At 48.0% G+C, this 27,489-nt stretch overlaps 2 protein-coding genes across 2 annotated transcripts in view; one reads left to right on the forward strand and one right to left on the reverse strand.

Moving 5' to 3' along the window:
• CRTAP (cartilage associated protein) overlaps positions 1-7,911 on the forward strand; it is a 33,314-nt gene extending 25,403 nt beyond the window's left edge. The window contains exons 5-7 of the mRNA XM_019984910.2: positions 62-207; positions 1,129-1,212; positions 6,895-7,911. Coding sequence (XP_019840469.2) covers positions 62-207; positions 1,129-1,212; positions 6,895-6,948 — 284 coding nt within the window. The 3' untranslated portion in view covers positions 6,949-7,911. The remainder of the gene's footprint in view (positions 1-61; positions 208-1,128; positions 1,213-6,894) is intronic.
• A 5,755-nt stretch (positions 7,912-13,666) lies between these two features.
• SUSD5 (sushi domain containing 5) overlaps positions 13,667-27,489 on the reverse strand; it is a 44,188-nt gene continuing 30,365 nt past the window's right edge. Inside the window, exon 5 of the mRNA XM_019984080.2 lies at positions 13,667-16,571. Coding sequence (XP_019839639.2) covers positions 15,274-16,571 — 1,298 coding nt within the window. The 3' untranslated portion in view covers positions 13,667-15,273. The remainder of the gene's footprint in view (positions 16,572-27,489) is intronic.

A 27,489-nucleotide genomic window follows, 5' to 3' on the forward strand; every position in this document is an offset into this window, starting at 1 on the left:
CTGTTCTTCTCCTGAGAGGCTGGCTGACTTCCTGTTCCTGTTTTCTCTCTTCCGCCCACAGTGAACGACCTGAAGAATGCGGCGCCCTGCGCGGTCAGCTACCTGCTCTTTGACCAGAGCGACAAGGTCATGCAGCAGAACCTGGTGTACTATCAGTACCACAGGGACAAGTGGGCGCTGGCGGACGAGCATTTCCAGCCCAGACCGGTGAGCGCCGGCGCACCGGCCATCGCGTTTCCGCTCTCGTCTTTATCCCACTTCCGGGAGACAGCTTGGCATCTGAAGAGAAGGGCTATTACAGAAATAAGGCAATCTCAACTTGCTTCTGTCGCTTTTTTGTCTTTTAACACTTTACCCCTTTGTTCTCTTTTCTAAATCCACAAACTCTCCTGAAATTTCAAGCATTTCAGAAACATTTCAGTTAGGAATTGACACTGCCTCTTGATTTTATGTTTTCTCTGTCTCAAGCTGTGGTAAAGCTGTATGTTTGGCGTATATGCAGCATGTAATTCTTTATTTTTACAAAAATGGGATCCTACATACTGTTTAACAACTTGCTTTGTGTTTTCTAAGAAATTCATCATGAATGCCTCCCTTGTTACTCTCATACTATATATATATATATATATATATATTTTGTTATTAACAACTCCATGGCAGGGTTGTTTATGGATGGATCATCATTTCATTCTTTTGATGCACACACACAGTTTTGCACGTGCTCAGGGAAACTTGTGGATTATCACTTTCAGAGGATCTTTTCTCATGTGCCCTTAAGTTGTATTTTCACTGAGATTTGTGCCAGCTGTCCTGGTTTGCTGTACATATATCTTCCTTCAACCTCACTGTCAGACAAACACACATACATTTCTCTTTCATTCACTCGGAATTGGCCCCTGTTTTTCAAATTGAGATATAATTCATATAGTTGAAAGTTCATGCATTCAAAATGCACAATTCAGGGGTTTTCATGTATTCACAGCACTGCATGGCTGTTACCACTATTTAATTTTGCATATTTTCATCATCCCCTCACCAGAGAAACCCCAACCCCTCGTTCCCTCTGCATGCCAGTTTTCCTGTTAAATGGTTGGCTGTATACACTGTTCTCTGTTTGTGTCTGAACAGGAAGCAGTCCAGTTCTTTAACGTGACCATGCTCCAGAAAGAGCTGTATGACTTTGCTAAGGAGAATCTCATGGATGACGATGAGGTGAGCTTTCATGTTTAGCACACGACTGACTGAGAGAAAAATATTCCTCACGTCTTTGTGAAAAGTCACTGGGAGGCCCCGTCATTCCTGAAATGAAATCCAGAAGAGGGCTTGGGAAACACGGTTTCTGTGAGTGTTTTAACGCGTCAGTGGACTGACCTGGACAAGAAGGGCTTCTAGGAAACCCAGGCTGAAGCACCACGTTTCCCGTTAGAGTTTGGAGCCATGCTTTAGTCACCCGTCACAGGCGCCGTCCAGGCATCGTTTTTGTTTATTTGTTTATTTATTTATTTGAGGCTGTGCTGGACCTTCGTTGCTGTGTCGGCTTTTCTCTAGTTGTGGTGAGCGGGCTGCTCACTGTGGTAGCCTCTCTCGTTTTGGAGCGGGTTCTAGGACAAGTGGGCTCAGTAGTTGAGGCTCTGGGGCTCTAGATACAGGCTTCATAGTTGTGGCACACGGGCTTAGTTGTTCCATGACATGTGGGATCTTCATGGATCAGGGATCAAACCCATGTCTCTTGCATTGGAAGGTGGATTCGTTACCACTGAGCCACCAGGGAAGCTTCCGGGCATCGTTTTTAAAAAAAATTTGTATTGGAATATAGTTGCTTTACAGTGTTATGTTTCTGCTATATAGCAAAGTGAATCAGCCATATATATACATTTATCCTCTCTTTTTTGGATTTCCTGCCCGTTTAGGTCACCAGAGAGCATTGAGTTCCCTGTGCTATGCAGCTGGTTCTCGTTAGTTACCTATTTTATACATAAGTCTCAATAGTGTATCTATGTCAATCTCAACCTCCCAATTCCTCCCACCTGGCCCTTCCCTCCTTGGTGTCTGTACCTTTGTTCCCTATGTCTGTGTCTCTATTTCTGCTTTGCAAATAGGTTTATCTGTACCATTTCTTAGGTTCCACATACATGAATTAATATACGATATTTGTTTTTTTCTTTCTGACTTACTTCACTTAGTATGAAAATCTCTACGTCCATTCATGTCTCTGCAAATGGCATAATTGCATTTCTTTTTGTGTCTGAGCAACAAGCTTCATTTTTTAACTTTATAAAAACAGTGAGTATTCAATTACTCAGCACTCTGAAGACTCTGGGAAACCCACATACCAATTTTTCTGTCCATTTGTGTGTGTGTGTGTCTTTTTATGAGTTAAGCATTTTATCCTTCTCTGGGATTTTCTTGAAATTCCTGATTAAGTCTTACCCAGCTGATTCCTTTACTGATGGAGACTCTGCTGGTTACGGGGCAGTCATTCTGTGTTGGGGCAGTCTAGTCACAGAAAAGCCGTCATCGGGGTTAGCGTTTGGGCTCCCCAGGTAGCTCAGTGGGTAAAGAACCTGCCTGCCAGTGCAGGAGACGTAAGAGATGCAGGTTCAATCCCTGGGTTGGGAAGATTCCCTAGGGGAGGACATGGCAACCCATTCCAGTATTCTTGCCTGGGGAATCCCATGGACAGAGGAGCTGGAGAGCTACAGTTAGCAAAAAGTCGAACATGACTGGCCGAGCATGCATGCAGGAGTAACATTTAAAGAGACGTGTTTGGAACAGACCATGGAATGCTTTCTGAGACAGCTGAGGACTCACCATCCTTCAGAGTTGGAAGACAGCTGAGGGCTTGTTCTCAGCTGACCCTTCACTTCATAGAAGAGGAACCCCGGGGAGCAGGAAAGTCTGGAAGCTGCTCGGCCAGACCCAGAGCCCTGAGCCTCCATGTCTGCTCTTTCCTCTGCCCCAGTTTTCAGTGAAGCACCTGTAAGTAAAATGTCATCATGAAATTTGTTTTTTGTGGACGAATTAACATGAGTTGGATGGACCACTGCCATGCATTTAGCTGCCCTGAGCCTCAATTCTTTTGTGCAAAATGCAGCTGATGACATTGACCTTGCAGGGTTGGAAGAAGAAGATACCACTTTGGACGTGGAAGTGCTTTGCAGGGTAGGAAGTGACGCACATGCCTTGTGTCTCGTGTTGGGTTCTCTGGAGGCAGATCCTGGGATAAGATCACAAGGATGCTGAAAAGGAAGGAAAACAGGCCAGACACAAACTAGCTTGGCTGCTGTGGTTTAAGAAGTAGAGAAAATTATATTCAGGAAAACGGGGATGGATTGGGTTCCTGATTATTTAAAGGCAAACTACTATTGAGATTTTGGTGTTTATGCTTCCCATTTTTTCCATGTATTTCCGATATGTTAATATATTCACCATAAACCTAATGGTAATTATACATCAGAGCTTTTCCATTTAACACTGGTAAGAGCAGTTTCCCTTGTTACACTTTTCTAGAACAGAAACCTGGTATGTGAGATACTACTCACGTACCATACAATTTTCCTTTCTAAAGTGTACAACTCAGTGGCTTTTAGCGTATTCATAAAGTTGCACATTCATGCAGCTATCAGATTTGAGAACATTTTCCTCACCCAAATGAAAGCCAAAACCTATTAGTTGTTACTTTACATTCTTTCCCCTCTGTCCACACAGCTTGTGCCCCTAGCCTCTGGCAACTACTAACCTTCTTTCTGTCTCTGAATCTGCCTGTTCTGGATGTTTCCTATGAGTGGAATCAAATGGATTTTGGTTTTTGCGATTAGCTCCTTTCACTGAGTATAATGTTTTCCAAGTTTAGCTACGTTGTAACATGGATCACGTTACATGAAAAAAAAAATCCTTTTCATTGCTGAATAATATTCTACTGTGTGGACATGCCACATGGTGTCTATTCCTTGACTGATGGATGTTTGGGTTGTTTCCACTCTTTGGCTACTTTGAATAATGATACTGTGTACATTTGTGTACAGATTTTTGTTTGGGTAAAAATTTTTGATTCTTTTATACTTAAGAGTGGAATGGCTGGGTCCCATGGTAACTCTGTGTTTGTCTTGTTAAGGAACTGCCAGACTGTTTTCCAGAGTGGCTGAACCATTTTGCATTTCCCACCAGCAATGTAGGAAAGATCTAATCTGCTTCATCTTCATCAACATTTGTAGCGTCTGTCTTTCTTTGTGTGTGTGTCTGTCTGTCTGTTTTACTATAGGTGTGAAGTAGGTGTGACGTGGTACCTCATTGTGGTCGTCATTTGCATTTCCCTATTGACTGATGATGTTGAGCATCTTTTCTCATGCTTACTAACCACTTGTATATTTCTTTGGAGAAGTATTGATTCTATTCAAACCCTTTGCCCACTTTTTTTTAAGAGAGGAATGTTTTTGTTTTCCTTTGCCCATTTTCAAATTGGGCTATTTGTCTTTTCATTGTTGAGTTGTGAGAGTTCTTTATATATTCTGGTTATAAAGTCCCCTGTCAGATACATTAATTGCAAACATTTTCTCTCAATCTGTTGGTTATCTTTTCACTTTGCTCTTGAAGCTCAAATGTTTTAGATTTTTATGAAATCCAACTTACCAATTTTTTTCTTGTTACTTTTGGTGTCACATCTAAGAAACTCATCCAGGATCACTAAAATATACTGTGTTTTTTTTTCCTTAAGTTTTTATAGTTTTAACTTTCATTTTTATCTATAATCTACTTTTTGTTAATTTTCCATATGATATGAGGCAGTGGTCCAATTTCATTCTTTTGCATGTGGAAATGCTGTTGTTCCAGCACTATTAATTGAAAAGATTCTCCTTATTCAGTTGTCTGGGTACCTTCAATGGAATTGTTTTCCTTTTTTTTTTTATTTTCTAGTTGTGTGTCTTGCTGGTATATAGACATACTGTTGGTTTTTGTATATTGATAGTGTAATCTTGCAAACTTATTGAACTTGTTTATCAGTTCTAATTTTTTTTTGGTGTGTATATATTCCTCAGAAGTTTCTGTGTGTAAGATTATGTTTATCTGTGAGTAGACCTAGAACAATCACAAGTATTAGAACAAGAAGAGCCCCTTTATGAGACAGTAAAGCTCTTTCATGTCACAGATGAGGAACCAAACTCAGAAAGGTAGCGTGACTTACCGAAAGTCACACAGCTACCTAGTAACCATCTGGTGAACTGACCAGGCTTCTTCCAGGCTTTATAGTTCCTAGGATTCTTGAACTTGGTGCTCTCAAGATAACAGGGCTCCACTGAAGATCCCAGAGTAATTAGGTTATTAATCAAGGCTTTAGAATTGTGAAATAACTTCTAAAGAATGACCTGTTTTTTTAAATTATAGATCAAATGATGGCAAGTCATAATTTGAAATAAACTGTAACTAACACAACAAAATTCTTAGTTAAGCCTTAAAAGTTTCAAAGGACCAAATGCTACCTTGAAACAAAGTATCAGTACAGTCTACTGATATCTGTGGTATTGTTCTTCATAGCTTTCTGGGCTTGAAATGTGTGTAAGAATACCTGGAAGTTTGCACACTGGTTAAAAATTTTGCAGAGGCCCTGTTACCGTTTCAGAAAGTTTATAAACTGCAACAAGATGTTTCAGGTTTCAGGTTCGGATAATTGTTTGCTCTGGGAAAGTCTAAAAGATGTTAACTTTTAAAAACTGCACAGCATTAGAGTTGAGAGTTAAGTTTTGTTGGGGGCAAAATGAGGACTATAACCCGGGCGACAGCATTTCAGATCGCTCTGAGAAACTGCTCTAATGAAGCAAGGGGTCCGGTCATCAGTATAAATGTGATTGTGGTAAAGTGGAAGTACACGCAATCAAAAGCACGTATTCTTCACAGAAGCTTTCTGCTAGTCTTTAGTCACCATGAAGGATTTTAGTGCTTTTCTAGAAATGAAGAGATACAAGAATTGGGCTCATAAAATTGGCTCATAAAATCTTAAGTATCTGAAGCCCTGGTCTGCCGGTCTTTCCCAGAGTACAGAGTGCTTCATTTCTGCTCTCTGCCCTGAACTCCTTTCAGGGAGTGTTGAAGGTCAGTAGCTGTAGCAGCACCTGAGTTAATCCTTGTGGTGGTAGGTGGTGAGTGCCCATTTGTAATTGACAAAGAAATAGATTAGAATTTGCTGGAGTGACTGACTGAGGGAGCGCTTTTGGGAAAGGAGCTGAGGGGCAAAGGAGGAGCTATGCAGGTCAGCCTGGGCTGACCCCAGGGCAGGGGAACTGGGCCTTTTTGGTCATTCACTCTTTCTCTGCAGTAAAGGGCTTGGGTGGGGGGGTGGTCAAGTGTGTTGTGGGAGAGAAACCAATGCAAATAAGATCAGAAAGTGCGTGGCAGCTTCAGCTACAGCAGCAGTAACACGTGTCCACGCAGTCGGCCATCCTTCCTGTAGCACGTTTATGGAGACCTGTGTGTGCCAGGCTCTGGGAAAGCACCTGAGCCCAGATGCTGGTCCTTGGAAAAGCTCATGGTCTGGTAATCAAGGCAGAAGGGCCACAGACAGAAGGTCTCCCTCTGGTGTAACTGCTGATGGGAGGCAGGTAGGGGTAAGGGAGGGATGCACAGAGAAGGGGGCGCTAAGCAGGATCTTTCAGAGGGTGCTGGGCCCCCCGCTTCACACACCATCTGTGGGGGTCTCGGAGCACTTGACGCCAAGTTCACATGACGTGGAAGCCATGTCTCCCCCAGAAGAAGTAAGGTCCTCTGGGCCCGAGGGCAGCAGGGAAAAGGCTGCTCCAGTCCCGAGGGCGGGTGGCAGTGGCCTCTTGGAAACAGTCTCTGTTCACCAACACTTTGAAGGTCAGGTAGCTGCCTAACGGAGGTGTCCTGTTTCTCTTGCAGGGAGAGGTCCTGGAATACGTGGATGACCTGCTGGAGTTGGAGGAGACCAGCTAGCCCCAGAAGCCAGAGAGCTGTTCCTTCCATGTTCAGAAAACACGATTCTTTGTCTTCCTTTTCCTAATAGTCCAGGCTGTTGATACCTCAGAGCCTTCTCTTCTCTCTGTGAAGTGAAAGGGAGGCCCCCGTCTCTCGCTACAGCTAACAAGGGGTGAGCCTGCATTCCCGTGCCCACAGCTGCCTCCCCCAACTTTCACACCTGCCCCTCTATCTTCATACCCGCCTCTCCATCTTCACTCCCGCCTCCCCATGACCACACTTGCCTCTCCATCTTCACACCTGCCTTCTCCATTTTTATACCTGCCTTTCTCACCATTTTGGTTAGAAGGAAAGTTTTCCATGGAATTTTCTCCCCCCAGAAAATCAGTATTATTTTTTAAATAAGAGAAATACTCCTGAAAGATGGTAATTATAAAAACCTACTCTGGCCTTTCTGCTTTCCCCCATTTTGGTTTCCTTTCTCCCCATCCCCTGATCCAGCAAAGATGGTGGGGACAAAGGCTAAGCTTCTCTTCAGAACGGTCTGCGCACCATCTGACCTGCATCATTGCTGGCACCCGTTGAGAACAGAGTTGGGGCAACAGCGTGGAGAACAGACCTGTGACTTTTGCCTAATGCTTTCGCGTGTCCAAAGTCTTCCAGTGGCCGGTCGCTCCCCTTTGAGGACAGTGCTCAGCCGTTAGTCTCAGAGTTGGAAATGGAAGGAAGGAGAGGTAGTCTAGTTTCATTGACTCTTTGACAAATATTTACTGAGCACCCACTACGTGCTAGCCCTCGATCTGGGCGCTGGAGACACTGCACAGCAAAACAGAAAGAAAAAAAACAACCCTGTCCTCACAGAGCCTGCATTCTACAGGGAAAGACAGACAACAGGTGAACAAGAATAAATACATACAAAGCCTCGGAGGGTGATCATTGCTATGGAGAAAAATAAAGCAGTGAGGGGTAAGGAAGCTTGCAGATGAGGCTGTAGGGTTGTTTGTTTCATTAATTTTTTGGTGGTGCCGTATGTGGGATCTTTGTTCCCCAACCAGGGATCACACCCCTGGCATTAGAAGTGTGGTGTCTTAACCAGTGAACCCCCAGGGAAGTCCCAAGGCTGCGGTGTTTTGTTTTAATTTATTTTAATTGGAGGATCATTTCTTTACAATATTGTGGTGGTGTTTGCCATCCATCGACGTGAATCACCCATGGGTGCACATGTGTCCTCCCATCCTGAACCCCCCTCCTGCCTCCCTCCCCACCCCATCCCTCTGGGTCGACCCAGGCTTTTCGTGCCCTGCTGGGGTTTTAAATAGGGTGGTCAGGGAAGCTGTCACGGAGAGCATGACAGCAGAGCAGAAACCTGGGGAGGTGGGTCTCAGGACAGAACCTTCCAGGCAGAGCAGGCTGCATGTGCGGCGCCCAGCGGCAGGGATGTGCTTGTGCCGTCAGGGGACAGCGCAGAGCCCTGGGGATGCGTGGGCCCAGGGCAGAGTGGAAGGTGGTGTTAAATGTGTGGCTGGGAAGGGGCATGGCTCAGCCTTGACAGACAATGTAAGTAAGGCCCTCGGCGTCTGCCCTGAGTTGGGTGGGAGCCGTGCAGCAGGGCAGAGCCTGGGCTCCCTGGCATTTTACAGGGAGCTTGCCTGCTGCTGTACCGTGAGAAACCTGGAAGCACTCAAGCGGAGAATCGGGAATGTTAATCCGGGGATGGCTACAGAGATCCAGGCAGGGGGATGAAGGCGCGATGCTGCGCATAGCAGCGGGGGATGGTGAGAAGTGGTCCCATCATGGATTTGAAAGCAGGGCCAATCACAGGTTGCTGTAGAGCATTAGAGAAAAGAGAGGGGCTGGTGGCGACCTGAAGGTTTGGGGCCTGATGCGCAGAAAGGATTGAGTTGCCATTGACTGAGATGGGGAGCCGGGTGGTTGGTGAGTCGGGCGTTCGGTGCCTGCAGCCATCTGAGGCTGGGATGCCGAGTTCAGGCTGCAAATATGATTTTGAGAGTTTTCTCAGGTCAGGTGGTTGACAGAGCCTGAGTCAGGGATCCGGTGGGGAGGGGTACCAGGGTGGGGCTATAAAGCAGAGTGGGGGCCCTCGAGCATGGACACCCTTCCCCAGGATCCCATCAGGGGAGGCTCTGGGCCCACAGACGCTTGACCGTCCTCCAGGCTCCAGGCTTCAGCTCTCTGCAGCTGCGTGAGGACCAGCAAGGAGGCCTGACTCTCTCCACTTCTGTGTTCCCCCAGGGCCTCCCTCTGGTCCTCCTCAGATTCCGGAGGGCTTTCTGGGGGTGAGCATGTCTCCACAGGGTTTCCTGGTGTGGGCAGAGGTTTGGGTTCACTATCTGAAAGTCACTCAGTCATGTCCAACTCTTTTGTGACCCCATGGATTACAGCCCTCCAGCTTCCTCTGTCCATGGAATTCTGCAGGCCAGAGTACCTGAGTGGGTAGCCATTCTCTTCTCCACGGGATCTTCCCGACCCAGGGATTGAACCCAGGTCTCCCGGATTGCAGGCGGTATCTGAGGTTGGCTTCTTTCCACCGGGCTGAAAGCCCCTCCCACCCCCATCCTGGGACAGTGGGATCAATACTATCAGCCTTTGCTTTGATTGAAGGCTGTGGAACCAAGTTACTAAGTTTTTATTTTAAAAGAAACCAAACCAATTTTTTGAAAAAAAGGAAAAGGTGGGCCAGTTCTTCCAAATGTAACATGAAAGCCCAGCTGCACTCAGCAACCTCAGCCCAGTACCTCCCTGAGTGGGTTTTCTTGGAAGAGCCTAGAAGAATCCTGGATTGAGACCTCGTGGGCTCAGCATTCGTCTGGCCAGCCATTTGGGGGGAAAAAAAGAAGCACATTTGTAAGCTGTGTGGGAGTTTCCAGACCAAGGCTAAGATGTCTGGCTTGCTGTCTGACCCACCTGCACTCAGCCCAGTGGGTACCAGTTAGGTCTCTGCCCACGGAGGCTGCCCACCATGGGGCAATGGAGTCTGTCCATCCCCAAGGCCTTTCAGGCAGCCCAAGCAAGGACCCCCCTGGGGAGGGTCTAAAGGCACCCCCTGCACCCATGTTAATGTTCAGATTTTTGGTTAGCGGGGAAGGATGGGGGGTGGGGGGAGGTTTGGGTGTACACAAAAAATTAAAAGCAACTAATGGAAATGTCGCACATACCAGCGTATTCAGCGCAGTAACGTCTTTCTGAGTTTGAGGCTTTCTAATTACTGCCACCGACCTGTCAGGCTCACCTCTGGGGTCCAGAACCACTGAGGCCATCACCCACAGAGGCCACCTTAGGAAATGTTGCTTTTAGGAGTCCTTACTAAGGGAATTTTAAGAGTACAAAAATTTTATTGAACCAAACTCAGCAGCAAACAGAAAATGATTTGTTCGATTGTCAGTGGGAAAGGGTTTATTATGACTGCCGGTGGAATCAACAGTGGCCCGTTTCTGCCAACATGGATGGAAATAACGTTTTTAAGTTTTAAATGTGAGCTGTAAACCTAAGCTACTTCGGTTTAAAAAAAAAAAAAATTCAATACTTAAACTGTGGGGAGAAGGTGGACTGGAGCCAGAAAAAACATTCTCATTTAATAGTGTTTGCCCATGGAACGGCAACAGTTTGTAGCGAGGCTCCGCGCAAAACCCACAACTAATCCTTCATCGCAGCTGTCCCAGCTCCTGACCATCTGCCATCCCCCAAACAGCGACTTCTTTTTTTCTGGGGACTCCAGGCTTGAATGACCTAGTGTGGAGAGTTTAAACTGCATACAAGGAGAGGGAAGGGGGTGGGAAGGGAAGGGACCTTAAGCAAGCCTCGGCCAAAGGTTTTGTGCAAGGACTTCCTGTGCCCGCTGCCCTGTCCCCGGGGCCTCTCCTCGAGGGATCCCACCAGGACAGCCCAGCTTCGTCCTCACTGACCCTCTCCTCCTCAGAAACCCGAGTCTGGAGCGGCAGTGGTCTGCACTGTTGCAGCATCTTCCCCGAGGCGGGCCTCAGACTCAAGAATCCCCCCACTCTACCTCCCAGATCTGGCTTGGGTGTCTTGTTGAGTGAGTGAGCTGGCTGGCTATCTTCTTGGAGCTGATAGAGTAAGATCATGGTGCCTCCTTTTGCAAGAAAAAGAGTGGGAGGAAATGAAGCAATTTCTTTTTTTTTTGTCTGTTTATTTTTCATTGATTAAAAAAAAATTTTAATTTTGTAAGGGATACATCCGATTAACAATATTGTGACAGTTTCAGGTGAACAGAGAAGGGACCCAGCCGTAAATGCATGTGTACCCATTCTCCCCAAAACTCCCCTCGCACCCAGGCTGCCACACTGAAGCAGTTTCTCACTTGTACCCACAGATCCAAGATGGCCCGCTGTAGAGTTGTGGTCCACAGGCCACACTGAAACGTTGTCACAGATGTCTTTTCCATTTCCCTCCTGGGATCAGGGCAGTGGGTATGGTCTCACTCTTTGGAAAATGGTTGGAAACAAAACTTTTTTAAAGAAATCACATTAAATGTTTTACGTTGCTTATTCTTGACTATTTTCTTTCTCTGTCCAGTGGTGGGACTGTCCTAACCACACCCAGTCCTTCTAGGACACGTGGTAAGTGGTGTTTTGTTTTTGTTTGTGTTTATTTTTTGCCACACTGAGCTGCTTGTGGGATCTTAGGGTCTTAGTTCCCCCACCAGGGATCGAAACTCTGCCCTAGGCAACAAAAGTGCAGAGTCCTAACCACTGGACCACCGGGGAATTCCTAGGACGTGTCTCATGAGCTACTTTCTCAGGTCTGGGAGGTTTCTGACGTGCATCTACGGAAGCAGAGTCCTCACCCCAAAGACTGTTGACTGACAGAGAGGGCGGTGGTCCTTACCCACCCGGATCCTTCAGGAGATGCAGGCTTATTCCTCCCCCCAAGTAAGGCTCTCTTTCAGATACCTGGGATCCCACGAAGGGATAACATTGGGAATCTAGGGCTTGCTTTGGATCCAGTGAGCTGGGCCCTTGGTGCCACGGTCTGAGAAGTAACAAAGTATTTACTGTTTCAAACAAGGACCAATCCAAGCATGACAGCCAACAGCTACCGTGCTCCATGCCTGTCACCCAAGGACAAGCGAGGAGAAAGAGAAGTGTAGAAGGAGGCAGGTGGGAAGAGTAAGGAGCCAGTTAGGGCAAAAGCAGACTCTCTGCACAGAGAACTCACACATCAGCTACTGGAAGAGGAGGGGGAGGACAGGGGGATTCTGTTGATGTCAGCCCAAGAATTCCGGAGGATACAGTGGAAAAGTTTGGGTCGAGCAGGAATGGGGGGAGTAGGAAGTAAGAGCTTACCCATCAGTGGACGTCTTAGGTCCAGATCACTTTTTAAAAGTTATTATTAGCAAATATTTTTAAATTTTTGGTTGTGCTGGGTCTTCGTTGCTGCAGCAAGCGGAGGCGTCTTCATTGCAGTGTGTGGGCTTTTCTCATTCCTGACCATGGACTCTAGAGCGTGCGGGCTTCAGTTATAGTGGTGCAGGGGCTTAAGTTGTTGCGGGGCATGTGGGATCTTCCTGGGCCAGGAATTGAACCCATGTGTCTCCCACCATTGGCAGGCAGATTCTTATCCACTTGACCACCGGGTAAGTCCAGGTCCAGATCTCTTGAAGCAAAGCCTTGTGTGAGTGATGGAGTGATCTCAGGAGAAGGGGAGCAGGAGGGAGCTGGCAAGCGTGTGGTCACTGGAGACCAGCCTCTGCCTGATCTCACGGGAGCTCTCCCACCTGGAGGCAAAGAGGCTGACCTTCCGTGTGACCATGTCCATTAGTCACTGGCTCCACACAGGCTGCCCAGCCAGTGGGAGTGGGGCCTAACTCCTGGGTGAGGGAACTCCCGTTAGGCTGAGGACAATTCTCTGGATGACAAGGGTATGAGTATGCTCTAGAGCACAGGCTTAATTGCCTCATGGCATGTGGGATCTTCCCGAACCAGGGATCAAACCCATGTCCCCTGCATTGGCAGGCAGATTCTTAACCACTGGGCCACCAGGGAAGTCCTGGATTCTGCATTTCTAACAAGCTCCTAAGTGGTATCTCTACTGCTGGCCTGGGAACCACACTTTGAGTAGCAAGCTCCTGGGCTTTTTGTTGTACTGAGAAGCATGGTCTCTGGTTGGTGTTAGGAAGATGGAAGAGGGGGTAGGAGCTCAGCGGATGCCCTAAAATCCTGCTGCAGGAAGTCAGGTGGCTGAAAATTAGGCTTAGAAAAGCTGGTCTTAGATCCAGCAAGTATTAAGACATTACTTTCAAGATTACTAGAGAGTCCTTTAAAAAAAAAAAAATTATTGTGAGAGCCGAAGAATTGATGCTCTTGAACTGTGGTGTTGGAGAAGACTCTTGAGAGTCCCTTGGACTGCAAGGAGATCAAACCAGTCAATCCTGAAGGAAATCAGTCCTGGATATTTATTGGAAGGACTGATGCTGAAGCTGAAGCTCCAGTCCTTTGGATACCTGATGCAAAGAGCTGACTCACTGGAAAACACTCTGATGCTGGGAAAGATTGAGGGCAGAAGGAGAGGGAGACAGATGATGAGATGGTTGCATGGCATCAGTGACTCAATGGGCATGAATTTGAGCAAACTGGGAGATAGTGAAGGACAGGGAAGTCTAGCATACTGCAGTTCATGGGGTCGCAAAGAGTCAGACTCGACTTAGCGACTGAACAACAACTTTGATGTAACCCAGATATAAAATACACTAGGTAACTATTTGGGGAAATAATTATTTATTTTAAATATCTCAGAAGCTTTGTGTTAATGGATCCTCGCCCATCCCCCACCCCCAAGTTTTCATGAACATTCAACATTTAGCAACCTCAAAACATGCATAATGATATACAATTGAAGTTTACGCTGTTTTAATCATTCCCTTTCTACGTGCATTTTTACATTAATTTAGATGAAACCAAATCAATAAATGGGCTTCCCAGGTGGCTTAGCAGTCAAGAAGCTGCCTACCAACGCATGAGCCCCAGGAGATGCAGGTTTGATCCCTGGGTTGGGAAGATCCCCAGGAGGAGGAAATGGCAACCCACTCCAAGACTCTAGGGCCAGGAGAATCCCATGGACGGAGGAGCCTAGTGGGCTACGCCCATATGGTCGCAAAGAGTCGGACATGACTGAGCACGCACACAGGCGGCTGGGCCGCCTTCATCCAGGGTGGAATCAGAGGCCTTGCATCTCCAGCAAGTTCCCAGGTGATATCTATGCTGCTGGTCTGAGGACTGCTGTCATAAGTGAGACGAGCTGAGTCACCATAAGATGCCCGGGACGCCATGAACTGGATGCTCACCAGCCGGGGGAGCCTGCGATGCACTTAGGCTGTTTCCGGACAGCTCACAGTCGTCACGACAGGGTAAAGACTAGGTCGGCACAGATGACTTCATATTCCTTTGTAATTCTTCTGCTTCTCCATCAAGTAGGTACCCATGCTTGATATCCTAGTCCTTGGCCCTCTTTAAACATTTTTTCCCTCCTAGGTCATTCTTTCTTCCTGGCGTTCAGAGAAATGGTTAATCCTGAGAGAGGAAGCCGAGGACTGAGTTTTGTTAGTCCTGGCAAAAACTCTAAGACATTCCTAGGCACAGACGGGTCAAGGACAACCAGGCCACTGCTTCTGAGAGGAAACGGTGCTTACCGGTACAAAGCTAACCTTGTTTTAAAAAAAAAGATGGACTCACAGGACAGAGGGGACAGGGGGATGTGTGTCTCCGCCCTCCCCGCAACAAATGTCAGTTGTAAATTCTTTCCAATTGCAACAAACAATTTTGAAAAAATCTCAGCGCTTCTAGGCTGTGTCCTGGATCTTGGCTCATTTGCCCTCAGCAACATCGCACCGTTGGAAGGAAATAACTCATTGTTTTTCTTCCCTCTCCCACTCCCAACAATTAAATACCTGATCCAAAATAACGTTGCTCTCAAATACTCTGTCATGCCTATTTCAAAAATTTCAGGTTGCAGACTCATTTCTTTCTTTAAAAAAAAAAAGAAGAAGAAGACAATAGTATGATGAAGAGGTGAATTTTGACCTCTGGCTGGAATTAGGGCCAAAGCACAGGTCTGGGATTAGGGCAACAGGGCCCAGGACAGGTGGTCCAGGGGCTGCTGACGTGTCCTGACCTCGCCCAAGCCTCCCTGCCCTGCCAGCTGCTTCTAGACCCACTGCTCAGCCTAGAAAACGAAGACCTGAGAGAAGGAAGAGCAGCCCTACTCCCCCGTTTCATGCGCTAGTGAAATGTCAGCGGTTCTCACTTGATGTGTCACCGTTTATTTTCCTATCAAGGGGCTTTGGGGGAACCCCCCACCCCCAGGCGGCTAGACCTTCTCCATCTCGATCTGCTGATGGTAGTGCCGAGCCTGCCGCTGGCCAACGTTCAGCTTGTACACGGAGCTCTTGTGCTGGCAACTTCGGTAGCCCCACACACCCCCCACGCCTGCCAGGAACAGCAGCAGGCACAGAACTGTGACGATCGTGGCAATGATGGGGCCTCTGCCGAGGCTGGGACACTTGCCCCCGGCGCAGGGCTCCAAGGTTGGGAGAAGCTCCTCGCTTGCACCCGGGCCGGGGACTTCCTGTCCCAGGAAGTCCTCCGACAGCAGGTATGGGAAGGTATCCTGGACAGCAGGGGCAGTGGTCTCCAGTGGGGTCTGGGTGGCCGCCGCGACAGTGGAGGGAGTAAGGTTGGGCGTCTTCTGGACGGTGGTTGTCTCGGTCTTCAGGGTAGAGCTGGTGAGTTCATAGGGCAGGGTGGACGAGGGAGGCTTCTTTGTGGCATATCTCCAGGGAACGGTTGACTGATTTCCCGTCAAGTCACCAGCCCCTTTGCTGGGACCCTCAGTTTCAGACACATTCGTGGGTCTGAGAGCCAAAGCTTCTCCATCTAGCGTTTGAGATGGAAGAAGTGAAGTCACGTCCTCACTGGGTGTGAGGGTGGTGCCCCTGGACCGCTTCCTTTCCGCAAGGGCAGGCTGGCTGGGCGTAATCAGCATGCTTTCCTCCAGCCCTACTGATCCATCCCCTTTGTCCTCCTCTTCCTCGTCTTCCTCCGCTCCTGCCTCTGTCTGCCTCCAGGCCCCATCAGTCACAGGGTAGCCATCTAACCAGGACTCATCGCTGCTGCTCACCATGGCGTCACCGGCCCTGCTGTCATTCCTGCCCACAGAGGGCCCCGAGGGGCCATCAGTGCTGTGGTAGATGACCTTGGTTTCTGGCTCCCCTGGGGCCAACGTGCTGTCCCTGTGGTGGTCACCAGCAGGAAGGTGCTTTTTGGCATCTTCATCCATCGCCTTTTCCCATTCAGGCTTGTGGAAGGTCCCAGCAGGAGACCAGAGCATGTCCTTCCCGCTGCCTTGGGATCCCGGAAGCTCTGTGGGGACAGGGCTCCCAGCGCCCAGCAGGCCTGTGGTTGGCACAAAGGATGTATCCTGGGCTCTGTCTTCGCTTGCCACAGGCATAGAGACCAGACGGTCCTGTTTTGGAGCCTCCTCAGAGGGTTCTCCCTGACTCCTGTCCTCCTCTGCCTCTGTGTGGGAGTCCTCCATGAGCTCTCTGAATGACACGGATCTATCATCAGGAAAATTATCTTCATAGTCAATATGTACCTCTGCCTCATCTGGAAGGAAAGAGGGAAAGCCTCATGAGGTCCAAGGCACAGAGCCAGCATGGAACACAGGGAATAAAAAGCACAGGGGCTGGAACAAATGCAATGAAACTGTTATTCTTAGATGCTATGACTGTGTCACACAGATAAACCCAAAGAACCTACATACAAACTGTTACACTTAACAGATGAGTTTATCAAGGACACTGGTTCTACAGGCAACATAAAACACCAACTGTGTCTCCATATACCAGCAATAAACAGAAAAAAATGTAAAAGATACTGTTTGCCATAGCATGTGTGTGCTCAATCTTTTAGTCGTGTCCGACCCTTTGCGACCCCATGGACTGTAGTCCACCAGGCTCCTCTGTCCATGGAATTTTCCAGGCAAGAATAGTGGAGTGGGTTGCCATTTTCTGTTCCAGGGGATCATCTCGGCATTAGCAGGCAGACTCTTTCCCACTGTGCCACCCAGGAAGCCTGACTGTCATTGCATAACCAGCCTCCCCAAATTCCAAGGAATAAATCTAACAAAAGATGTGTAAGATTTGTACATGGAATGGTACAAAGTATTTCTGAGCAAAATTAAAAGATGACTTAAGTAGTGAATGGCTATAATGGAAGTTTAATTGTTAAGCTGTCAATCTGTCCAAATTAATCATTTGAAAAGACCCTGACGCTGGGAAAGATTGAGGGCAGGAGGAGAAGGGGACGACAGAGGATGAGATGGTTGGATGGCATCACCGACTCAATGGACATGGGTTTGGGTAGACTCTGGCAGTTGGTGATGGACAGGGAGGCCTGGCGTGCTGCAGTTCATGGGGTCGCAAAGAGTCGGATACGACTGAGCGACTGAACTGAACTGAAACTGAATAAAAATCTCAGATATTGACAAGCTGATGCTAAAATTTATGTAAATGCAAAGGGCCAAGAAGAGACAAGGGAAAAAGAAGAGAAATGCTGTAGCAGGGATGCTACAAGATTTTAAGATTTACTATAAAACTGGAGTACTTTCAAAGACTCTGTTTGGTATTGGCACAAAGATAGACAATCAAGTTACACTAACTTTAAGAACTTCTGTTCATCAAAAGCCACCATGAAGAGCATTCAAATGCATGCCACAGATTTGAAAATAACTGCAGCACATATAACCTCTGGAGGGTTCCAGAAAAGGTATTGGGTCTTCCCTGGTGGTCCCGTTTAAGCCTCCAAATTTCCAGTACAGGGGGCACAGGTTTGTTCCCTGGCTGGAGAACTAAGATCCCGCATGCCATGCAGCATGGTTAAAAAAAAAAAAAATCTAAATAATCATTATACACGTGTGAAGATGCTTAACCTCATTAGTAACAGAGAAATGCTAATTACAGCCAGAGTGAGATTCCATTATCTAGCACCAGAATGGCTAAAATTAAACAGACCGACAGTCTCTAGTGTTAACAAGGATATGAAAGTGGAAACCGAAAATCACTGAGTCGTGTCCGACTCTTTGGGACCCCATGGACTAAAGAGTCCATGGAATTCTCCAGGCCTGAATACTGCAGTGGGTAGCCTTTTCCTTCTCCAGGGGATCTTCCCAACCCAGGGATCAAACCCAGGTCTCCTGCATTGCAGGCAGATTCTTTAACAGCTGAGCCACAAGGAAAACTCAAGAATCCTGGAGTGGGTAGCCTATCCCTTTTCCAGCAGATATGACATACAGCAGTTCTCCTCCTAAGTGTGTGCGCACATGGGCACCAAAAGACATGCGCAAGCATGTTCCTAATAACCAGAAGCTGGACATACTGCAAGTGGCCACTCACTGCAGAAATGACACACACATTTTGGCACACACAACACGGACTCCCGCCGCCATGGAATCCTGCACAGGAGCACAAGCCTCGGGGCACTGGCAGCATTCAACTTCTTGACCTATGTGGTGGCTAAATTGCTGTATTTTTTGACCATTTATTAACCTGTTCTCTTATGATTCGGACACTTTTTAATTGAATGAAAGATTCTTTACATTCTATCGTGCTCTACAATTTTCAACAGTTTCACACACGAGTCCATAAAATTCCATAATGAAGATTTCATTTTTTATCCCCTGCCCCTATGTTGCTCAGCCCACTCCCCTCTCCCCACTGGTAACCATTCATTTCCCATATCTGTCAGTTGGCTTTTTTTTTTTTTGCCATACTGCACGGCATGTGAGATCTTAGTTCTCCAGCCAGGGGCTGAACCTGTGTCCCTTGCAGTGGAAGGGCACAGTCTTAACCACTGGACTGCCAAGGAAGTTCCAGTCAGCTTCTATTTTGTTTTATTCACTAGTTCATTTTATTTTTTAGATTTCACATAAGTGATATAATTGTATGTCTAACTAAATATCCGGAGAAGGCAATGGCACCCCACTCCAGTACTCTTGCCTGGAAAATCCCATGGACGGAGGAGCCTGGTAGGCTGCAGTCCATGGGGTCGCTAAGAGTCAGACACAACTGAGCGACTTCACTTTCACTTTTCACTTTCATGCATTGGAGAAGGAAATGGCAACCCACTCCAGTGTTCTTGCCTGGAGAATCCCAGGGACGGGGGAGCCTGGTGGGCTGCCGTCTCTGGGGTCGCACAGAGTCGGACACGACTGAAGCGACTTAGCAGCAGCAGTAAAACACTCATTTGCCCATTCATTTTACTTTTCCTTATTATATTTGTTATGGTGATCCACGATTTTTTCTAAGATTTATTTATTTTTTGGTTATGGTGGGTCTTTGTCGCTGCACGAGGGCTTTCTCTAGTTGCAGAGAGCAGGGCCTACTCTGTAGTTGTGGTGCACAGGCTTTTCATTGTGGTGGCTTCTCTTGTTGCAGAACGCAGGCTCCAGGCATGCAGGCTTTGGTAGCTGCAGGTACCGGGCTCTAAGTAGTCATGGTGCACGGGCTTAGTTGCTTCACAGCACGTGGGATCCTCCCAGGTCAGGGATTGACCCAGTGTCCCAGGCATTGCAAGGTGGACTCTTAATCACTGGACCACCAGGAAGCACAATCCGTGACCTTTGATGTTACTACTACAACTCGATGAAGGCTATTTTGTAGACACTGAAACCCCCAGCAGGTGGAAGAAGTTAACTACATGAAGACCAGACTGTAGCCTGACATGAGCTGCCACAATTCTGAGAACTGGCCTCAAAGAAATGGGAAGCAGCCAACCCTGGAAATGAAGATTAACGGTACTTAACCAAGAAGACTCAGAGCTGACTGTGTTGTTTCTGCATGTAGCTCCTTCCTTCTGCCCACATGCCTCCCAAACTCCCCTTTAAAAGCTCTTGCCCACTGGCTGTCGGGGGTGGGGGTGGGGGGAGGAGTCAGCCTTTGGACAACACCCTACCCCTAGTTGCCGGCCTCCAAAATAAAGCAAACTTACCTTCCCACCAACCTTTTCTTTACTGTCTTTGGAGCTGCCAGCACCTGGACCCACTTTAGAGAACAGATTTTGGTGCCCACGTGAGGCTGCACCCTCATGATATCTGGCTCCCCGGGTTTTCCTTGAGCAGAGCTGCCACCATGATGACGCTATGAGGTGGATTCAAGGAAACGCTGCTCATGGTTCGCTGGCCCCGGGAAGGGGTTTGGGGGACGTTCCTAGCAGCTGCCGAAAACCATTTGTTTCGGGGGTCCTCCATGTTTCTGCCCTGCTTGGCACTGGCTGTCATCAGCCAAGGTATTATTTGGTTCATGACAGTAGCAAAGAATGGTAAACAACCTCTGAGTCCTAGTACTGGACATAATCAATCTCAGCTAAATTCCTTTTCCCATGTAACCCACCCTATGAGCTCAAGAAGTCAAAAGGCACCTGGAATATGGGCAGGAAAGGAGCCATGTTCTCCTCCACCCTTGCTTCTTACGTAGGGAACACTGGCCTAGTGTATGATGTTAGAGCTGGGGATTTGAGATGAGATGGTTGGATGGCATCATCAATTCAATGGACGTGAATTGGAGCAAACTCCAGGAGATTGTGAAGGACAGAGAAGCCTGACATGCTGCTGTCCATGGGGTTGCAAGGACTGGGACACGACTTAGCGTTTGAAATACAACAATAAGCCCACTCCTGCCTGGTGGGCCTGCCTTGACCTGGCCCCTTACGGTCACTCTGAGCTCTGTGTGTATCTATCTGTCCATCTGGAGATTCTGCCCTCAGAGCTCTCTGGGTGTAGAGCATCCCTGGACAGCAGCCTGGGGCTCAGAGCCAAGCCCTTCCTGTCTGCCGGGGCTCTCAGGTCAAGGTCTGGCTCAGAAACAGGCTCTCATTATGTCAAGCCTCAGCCACACCAAAACCTCAAATGAAGACACAGACACCAACTGTTTACAAAGAGTCTACTCATGACAAAGTATCCCAAGGCTGTTTTTCCCCTCCTGAGTAACGGTAAAGTTTCTTACTCACAGAATGTCAACCCCAAAGTACATTCTGCCATCAGGATGGGTAACACCAGCTCTTTGCCTGTCGAGGTGCTGTTTCTCTCGCCTCTCTCTGCTTTGCAGTCTGAGCTCTCCGGAGCCATCCAGCAACTGTGCCCCCTCCCCTTTCCCCCCCTCCCCTCCCCCAGGCTCTCCTGAAACCTGGCCTCCACAATGCCCGGCCTTCTGGTTTAGACCAACGGGTCCAGGAAATGTAAACTTCATGGGCTCTCTTGGGAAAAATCAAATCCCTCCCTATGTGTTTATAATTAACTGTTACTTTAGGAAAACACAAGACGACAGATCAATAGGAATCAGCGGTAAAAAGGGGCACCCAGGCCGTGCCTTTATCAAGGGCAGGAGTGTACAAGCCGGAGCCCAGAATGCTGGGCTGTCCAAGTGCTGCTGCTTTTCATGCTTTTTCATGTTGTTGTGTTTCTGGAAGCCCACACATGCCTTCTTTTTTCCCCACTGGTCTTGGCTACACAGCCTTTAAAAATAGTAATTTTGAAAAAAGGCAACCAGACAAGCCAGAAATAACCACTGGTTCAATGAACTTCTGAACAAATATGGCAACATTGACAAGGCAATTCTAAATTCAGTTCAGTCTCTGGCTTTTATTCCATGAAGGAAGTCTAGAAGATGGAGAAAAACAGAAACTGAAGTTAATTTAAGAAAACAAAAGAAGGGCTTCAGAAATGAGAGAAAATAGCAAAGAAACTTGGTGAGAGAACAGCTCGTTTGCAAAGCAAGCCCTGCTCTGCCCTCACGCTTTGAGAGGCCCCAGAGAAGCACACTCAGATGCCGGAATGAGACATGCCTGGTTTTACATCTTGGCTCTGCTGCTTTCTGGCTGGCTGACATAGGAAGTCAGCGAGCCTCTCTGTCCCTCAGTCGTCCCATCTGTCAGTGGGAGGTGGCTGTTTCTACTCAGACTTGTGAAGATGAGCTAGGATAAAGCAAATAAAACTCCTCCATCAGAAAGGAGCATGAGGAGGCTTGGGGAAGATGGAAATATTCTGTAATTTGGTTCTGCGGGTGGGTTCCCTTATTTAGCTAGGCCGGGTCTTAGTTGCAGCATGTGGGGTTTTTTTTTGTTTTTGACTGCACCAGATCTTAGTTGAAGCATGTGGGATCTACTTCCCTGATCACGGATCAAACCCCGGCCCCCTGCCTTTGGGAGCGTGGTACCTTAGCCACTGAGCCACCAGGACTTTTATATTTTAAATGGGTACCATTTCTTGTATGCAAATTAAGCCTCAAGAGAGTTGTCAAAAAACAGAACAAAAACAAAAGACAACTCCCAAGACAGAAATAACATGGGACAGGTTTGGCATTGTTTATGACAGCTCTTCTCTCAGTGCCCGACGGGGGAACAAGTCTTGTGGCCACAGCTGCAGCAGACCCAGGAAGGGAGTGAGAACCTCAATCTATCTCTTGTGGGACTCAGAGGTGGTGGGGCTGGCAGCTGTTAAGCTTGGGGTCGCTCACTTTCTGATACCACAGACCAGAATGCACAAACAGAACCATGGAGCTTGGGGTGGAAGATCTCAAAGGCTTTTCAGAGCCTAGCAGATATCCTTTGTCAGGGCAAGTTTTAGAGGAGAAGTGAAGTGTTAGTCACTCAGTCATGTTGGACTCTTTGTGACCCCATGGACTGTACGTAGCCCGCCAGGCTCCTCCGTCCATAGGATTCTCCAGGCAAGAATACTGGAGTGGGTTGCCATTCCCTCTCCAGGGCATCTTCCCAATCCAGAGATTGAACCTAGGTCTTCTGCATTGCAGGCAGATTCTTTACTGTCTGCGTCACCAGGGAAGCCACCTTTAAAGGAGAAACATGGGGTAAATCCGAGAGCAAGGGTCTATGAGTCTCTCCCATCCTGGGGTGTCTATCTGGTGCTACTCTGCAGAGGCCACGGGACCACAGGGTGCTGAGTCAGGAGACGGCAGAAGCCACCGGGGAAACCATAGGGCAGCGGTGTCAGAGGCAACGAGTGGCCAGGGCAGTGAGTAGGGAACAATCAGTGTGCCCTGGAAACTGCACGGGACCCTGTGATCATGTGGCCAGGGGCAGCCACTTGGAGTGGTGGGAGGTCAGAGGCTGTCCCTAGGGTACCAGTGGCTAGAGATGGATATGGCCTTGAAGACTGTATGGGACTTGGTATAATAAAAAGCCCAAGGAAAACCCAACATAACATGGAAATCTGCACACACAGGTAAAGCGCAAAGCACTGGGACTTTTGTATGATGAGGGCAATAACCAGTTATAGTCAGATACTGAGCATGTAGCACTAACACTGGGCTTCCCTGGTGGCTCAGTGGTAAAGCATCCACCTGCAGTGCAGGAGACCCGGATTTGATCCCTGGGTTGGGAAGATCCCCTGGAGAAGGGAAAGGCAACCCACCCCAGTATTCTTGCCTGCAGAGTTCCATGGACAGAGGAGCCTGGTGGGCTACTGTCCCTGGAGTCACAGAGTCAGACACGACTTAGCGACTAACACTGAGAACATTAGAGAGGTATGACGGGTGTTCTGTGCTGCCCAACTGGGAACATAAACTAAGAAGATGTGTGGAATCAGATAGAAGGGGAAACAAAATGGCCAGACCCAACCCTGGACTCCAGGACCCCAAACTAGAGAAATACCAACACAGAGAAGGGAAAAAATGGCAGTTAAGCCCCCACCCTTCAGATTGACGGTCAAGGCTGAAGTCCCTGTGCTTCAGTGAGAGACCTCACCATCACCACTCGAGGTTGGACCTTGATGTCACAGTGAACGGACAACCCGGGTGGTTGGTGTGTGGCTGAGGCGCCCTCCTGCACCAGCTACTGTCTGACCCCTCTGGGTGGATGTGCCCCTGTGCATTCACGCCTGCTCACCATTTAGTTCAGTTCAGTGCTCAGTCATGTCCAGCTCTTTGTGACTACATGGACCGCAGCACGCCAGGCTTCCCTGACCATCACCAACTCCCAGAGCCTGCTCAGAATCATGTCCATCAAGTCGGTGACCACCATTACAAAGTTTAAATTTCATCACGCCCATTCAGGCAGTCCCCACATTACTAATGGATTAAAAAAAAAATTTTTTTTAAACATCTGCTCTACTGAACTGATGCCTTAATAAGCAACAGCTGCCCTTCCTCTAGAGCACTGCCCTTGGAGGAATGGGAGCCTTAATTACAAGCCACCTGATGCCTGCATTTCAGGAGACTGGGGTTCGATTCCCTGGTCAGGAAGATCCCCTGGAGAAAGGAATGGCAACTCACTCTAGTATTCTTGCCTGGAGAATTCCATGGGCAGAGGAGCTTGGCAGGCTACAGTCCATGGGGTAGCACAGAGTTGGACACGACTGAGTAACAATTTCATTTGCCCTCCATGGACAGCAGCCTGCAGCCAATGACAGACTAGAACAGAGGAACTCAGGCCAGTCCCCTTGCTTCCAAGTGGCACCAACCCAAGGTGCAATTCATGCTCCCTAGCTCCCCAAGGGATCAGGCAAGGCAAGAATCCACCTGGGACTGCATCCTTAACTCCTCCCCTCTCACCTACCCTGCCTGCTTTACTCCCCCTCTACAAGCCATCTCCGTGTGAATAGGCTCTGCTTTTACAGACTCTAACTCAAGTCTTCAACATGCCCAAACAATGACAAATTTGAGTGAAACAGTCTTCATAGTAGCCCGGAGCCTCCAAGACCTTAGAATCTCTGAGACCAAAGGCATCTGAGCTCCAGGTTCTTTTAACACCTGACGTCCAAGGTTCCTGAGCCTTGAGGCTGTCTGGATCTGGAGAGGTTGTGAGGGAAATAAAGGGCAGGAACCTCTGGAGCAGGTTCTGCCAGAGGGCTTGGAGCGGGCTCCAGCAGCTCACAGGGAACAGAAGGAAATGCTGTCTGGTGGGGGCTCTGATGTGTAGGGAGGGGTACTGGCTGAGCTCAGGGCAGAGGTGACACGTGCTCCCTGGGAAGGTGAGACAGCCACAGGTCTGGAGGGCCTGGGAGCCACATGTTAAAAAGTCACCAGCTGATTGCCCACGGGGTCTCCCCTGAGTCATAAGGCCACACGGGCCATGCCTTTCTGGAAGGATCAGCGGCTGTCTCCAGAATCTGAGACGCCTGCTGGCAGCGACTAATTTCTCACCCAAGTATTAGACAGCTAGAGCTACTGCCTGCCTTTGGCTGTGTGGGGCTGGAGTCAGTAATGCACAGGGAAGCAAAGCCAGCGTCACACAAATCTTTCCGTCCTTCAGTGAGGGGGCCTAATACCCTCCTCCATCAGCACAAGGCTGGAAGGGAAAGCAGGACCCTTCATGTTGCTGTTCAGTCGCTCAGTCATGTTTGACTCTTTGCAACCCCATGGACTGCAGCACACCAGGCTTCCCTGTCCTTCACCATCTCCCAGAGCTTGCTCAAACTCACGTCCATTGAGTCAGTGATGCCATCCAACCATCTCATTCTCTGTTGCCCAGTTCTCTTCCTGCCCTCAATCTTTCCCAGCCTCAGGGTCTTTGAGTCGGCTCTTCAGAACAGGTGGCCAAAAGACTGGAGCTTCACTGGGCTCCACTGGGCTCAGACCATATCACAGGTCCTGTTCCGAGTGATGTACTTCCCATCTTAGAATAACAGCAGCAAGGAGGCAGACAAAACAAAACCACCTCGCCTCCTCGCTGGGCGCCTGATCCTCCTCCAGCTCCACCCTTTGCGCCCCACCCCACCCACGTCCTCCTGGTGAACAGCAGTAGTCATCTGCCTCGGCTCTCTTCCTCCCTCCAGCTTGTTCCTGTGTTCACTGCAGTGCTGCCTAGGTATATTCCATGCCTCAGATACACGCTGAAAACACGAGGCTTCCAGAATCTTCTCATACTTAGAAGCCAGTGTACACTTTTTAGCTTCCATGGACTGGATATGTACATCCTTTGAGCACTTCTTCCACCTGGGAACATACACTTCCTTTAAAATTTCACCGATGAAACCTCGTTTTCCAGCTTTCCCTTTTACCTCATCATCTATGGCTTTTCTATCTCTTCTAAGGCACTCAGTTTACTAGTTACCTTTAAGGTTGGGACAATTTTGCTCAATCTTGATTACACAGGAACTTGGACCCTGCCCGATGAAGGGACGGGGAGAGAGTGAATGAATGAATGGCCGGTCGGTCGTACAAAGCATGCTGTTGTTCAAAGTCAGACACATCCAACTCCAAAATCCGGTTTGGTCCACCCTTCCCAAGATGACTCCTTTCCAATTTGAAAAAGTTCCTTAAAACAGTTCATTGGAAAAATGAACAAGTAAAGGCGGAGTCAAATAGCTGGTGACAATGTTCTTGTAAGGCACACTTACAGTGACACAGATACTGAAAACCGTAAGGGTCTGTGTGTTCAGCCAAGTGTAGAAATCGAAATTCCTGACCAGCAACTGAAAGCTCCAACAACTCGGCTTTGCGGTGAGAAAATAAACACCGTTTCAGACACACAAGACCTGCATTTAGTGCTCATTCTGCTGGGGCCAGTAAACAGCCCGTTTGCCTGGTGGGTGTGGCTCGTGGGATGATCCAGCGTCAGAAATGCAGCCAGCTCACTCACACCTCGGGGTGAGCTCGGGTCTGCTTTGAGGGGACACCCTCAACAAACAGGAAGTCAGGTCTTCAGCCTGATTTTTCTTGGACAGGTGAATCCATTAGGACTGGTGGAGCTCCTGCCTGCCACAAGACACCAGCGACCGAGGAAAGTGCTGGGAAATGGCTCAAACTGTGTTTCAAGGACTTGTCCCAGTCTGTCACTTTGGTACAAGTATGTGACAAGCAAGTAGGAAGGTTTTAGAAGTTTTTGTAATAATTTGAAGGGGGAATTTTATGTCTATTTTTATTTATATCTGGAATATCTTTGCTTTAGTTTTATGCTAATTCATTTTTATTGCACTTTACCAAAACCTGTCAGTCTATAATAACTAAAAAACAAAAAAATCTGTTTAAAAATTGCACACAGAAAAAAATTTAAAGTTGCACACAGAGAGTTTGAGACAACAACGACAAAATCTCAGTATTCATCAAAAAAATACTCCAAGGGGAAAAACATAAGCCACAGAGTGAAAGAGAAAATTTTAACACATAAAGGTTTATGTAAAGAAGAAATCCTACATTATATGCGTGTTAGTCCCTCAGCCGTGTCCAACTCTTGGAGTCGGACTAGAGTAGCCTGCTAGGTTCCTCCATCCATGGGATTCTCCAGACAAGAATACTGGAGTGGGTTGCCATGCCCTCCTCCAGGGGATCTTCCCTACCCAGGGATTGAACCTCGGGACTCCTGCATTGTAGGCAGATTCTTGACCATCTGAGCCACCAGGAAGATGCCTAATCAAGTCAATCAGAGAAATGGGCAAACACGTTGGACAGAGGTTCTGCTGAGGAAACACTGATCATGCTCCATCAGCATGTGATAAGTGCTTGGGTAGAGAAATGGATCTGATGGAGCAGTCACCAGCTTAGCAGAAAGGTAGAAAGTCTCACGGTCCTGAAGC

This window comes from Bos indicus, chromosome 22 (assembly GCF_029378745.1).
Source record: "Bos indicus isolate NIAB-ARS_2022 breed Sahiwal x Tharparkar chromosome 22, NIAB-ARS_B.indTharparkar_mat_pri_1.0, whole genome shotgun sequence".
In the NCBI taxonomy this organism is placed as follows: Eukaryota; Metazoa; Chordata; class Mammalia; order Artiodactyla; family Bovidae; genus Bos; species Bos indicus.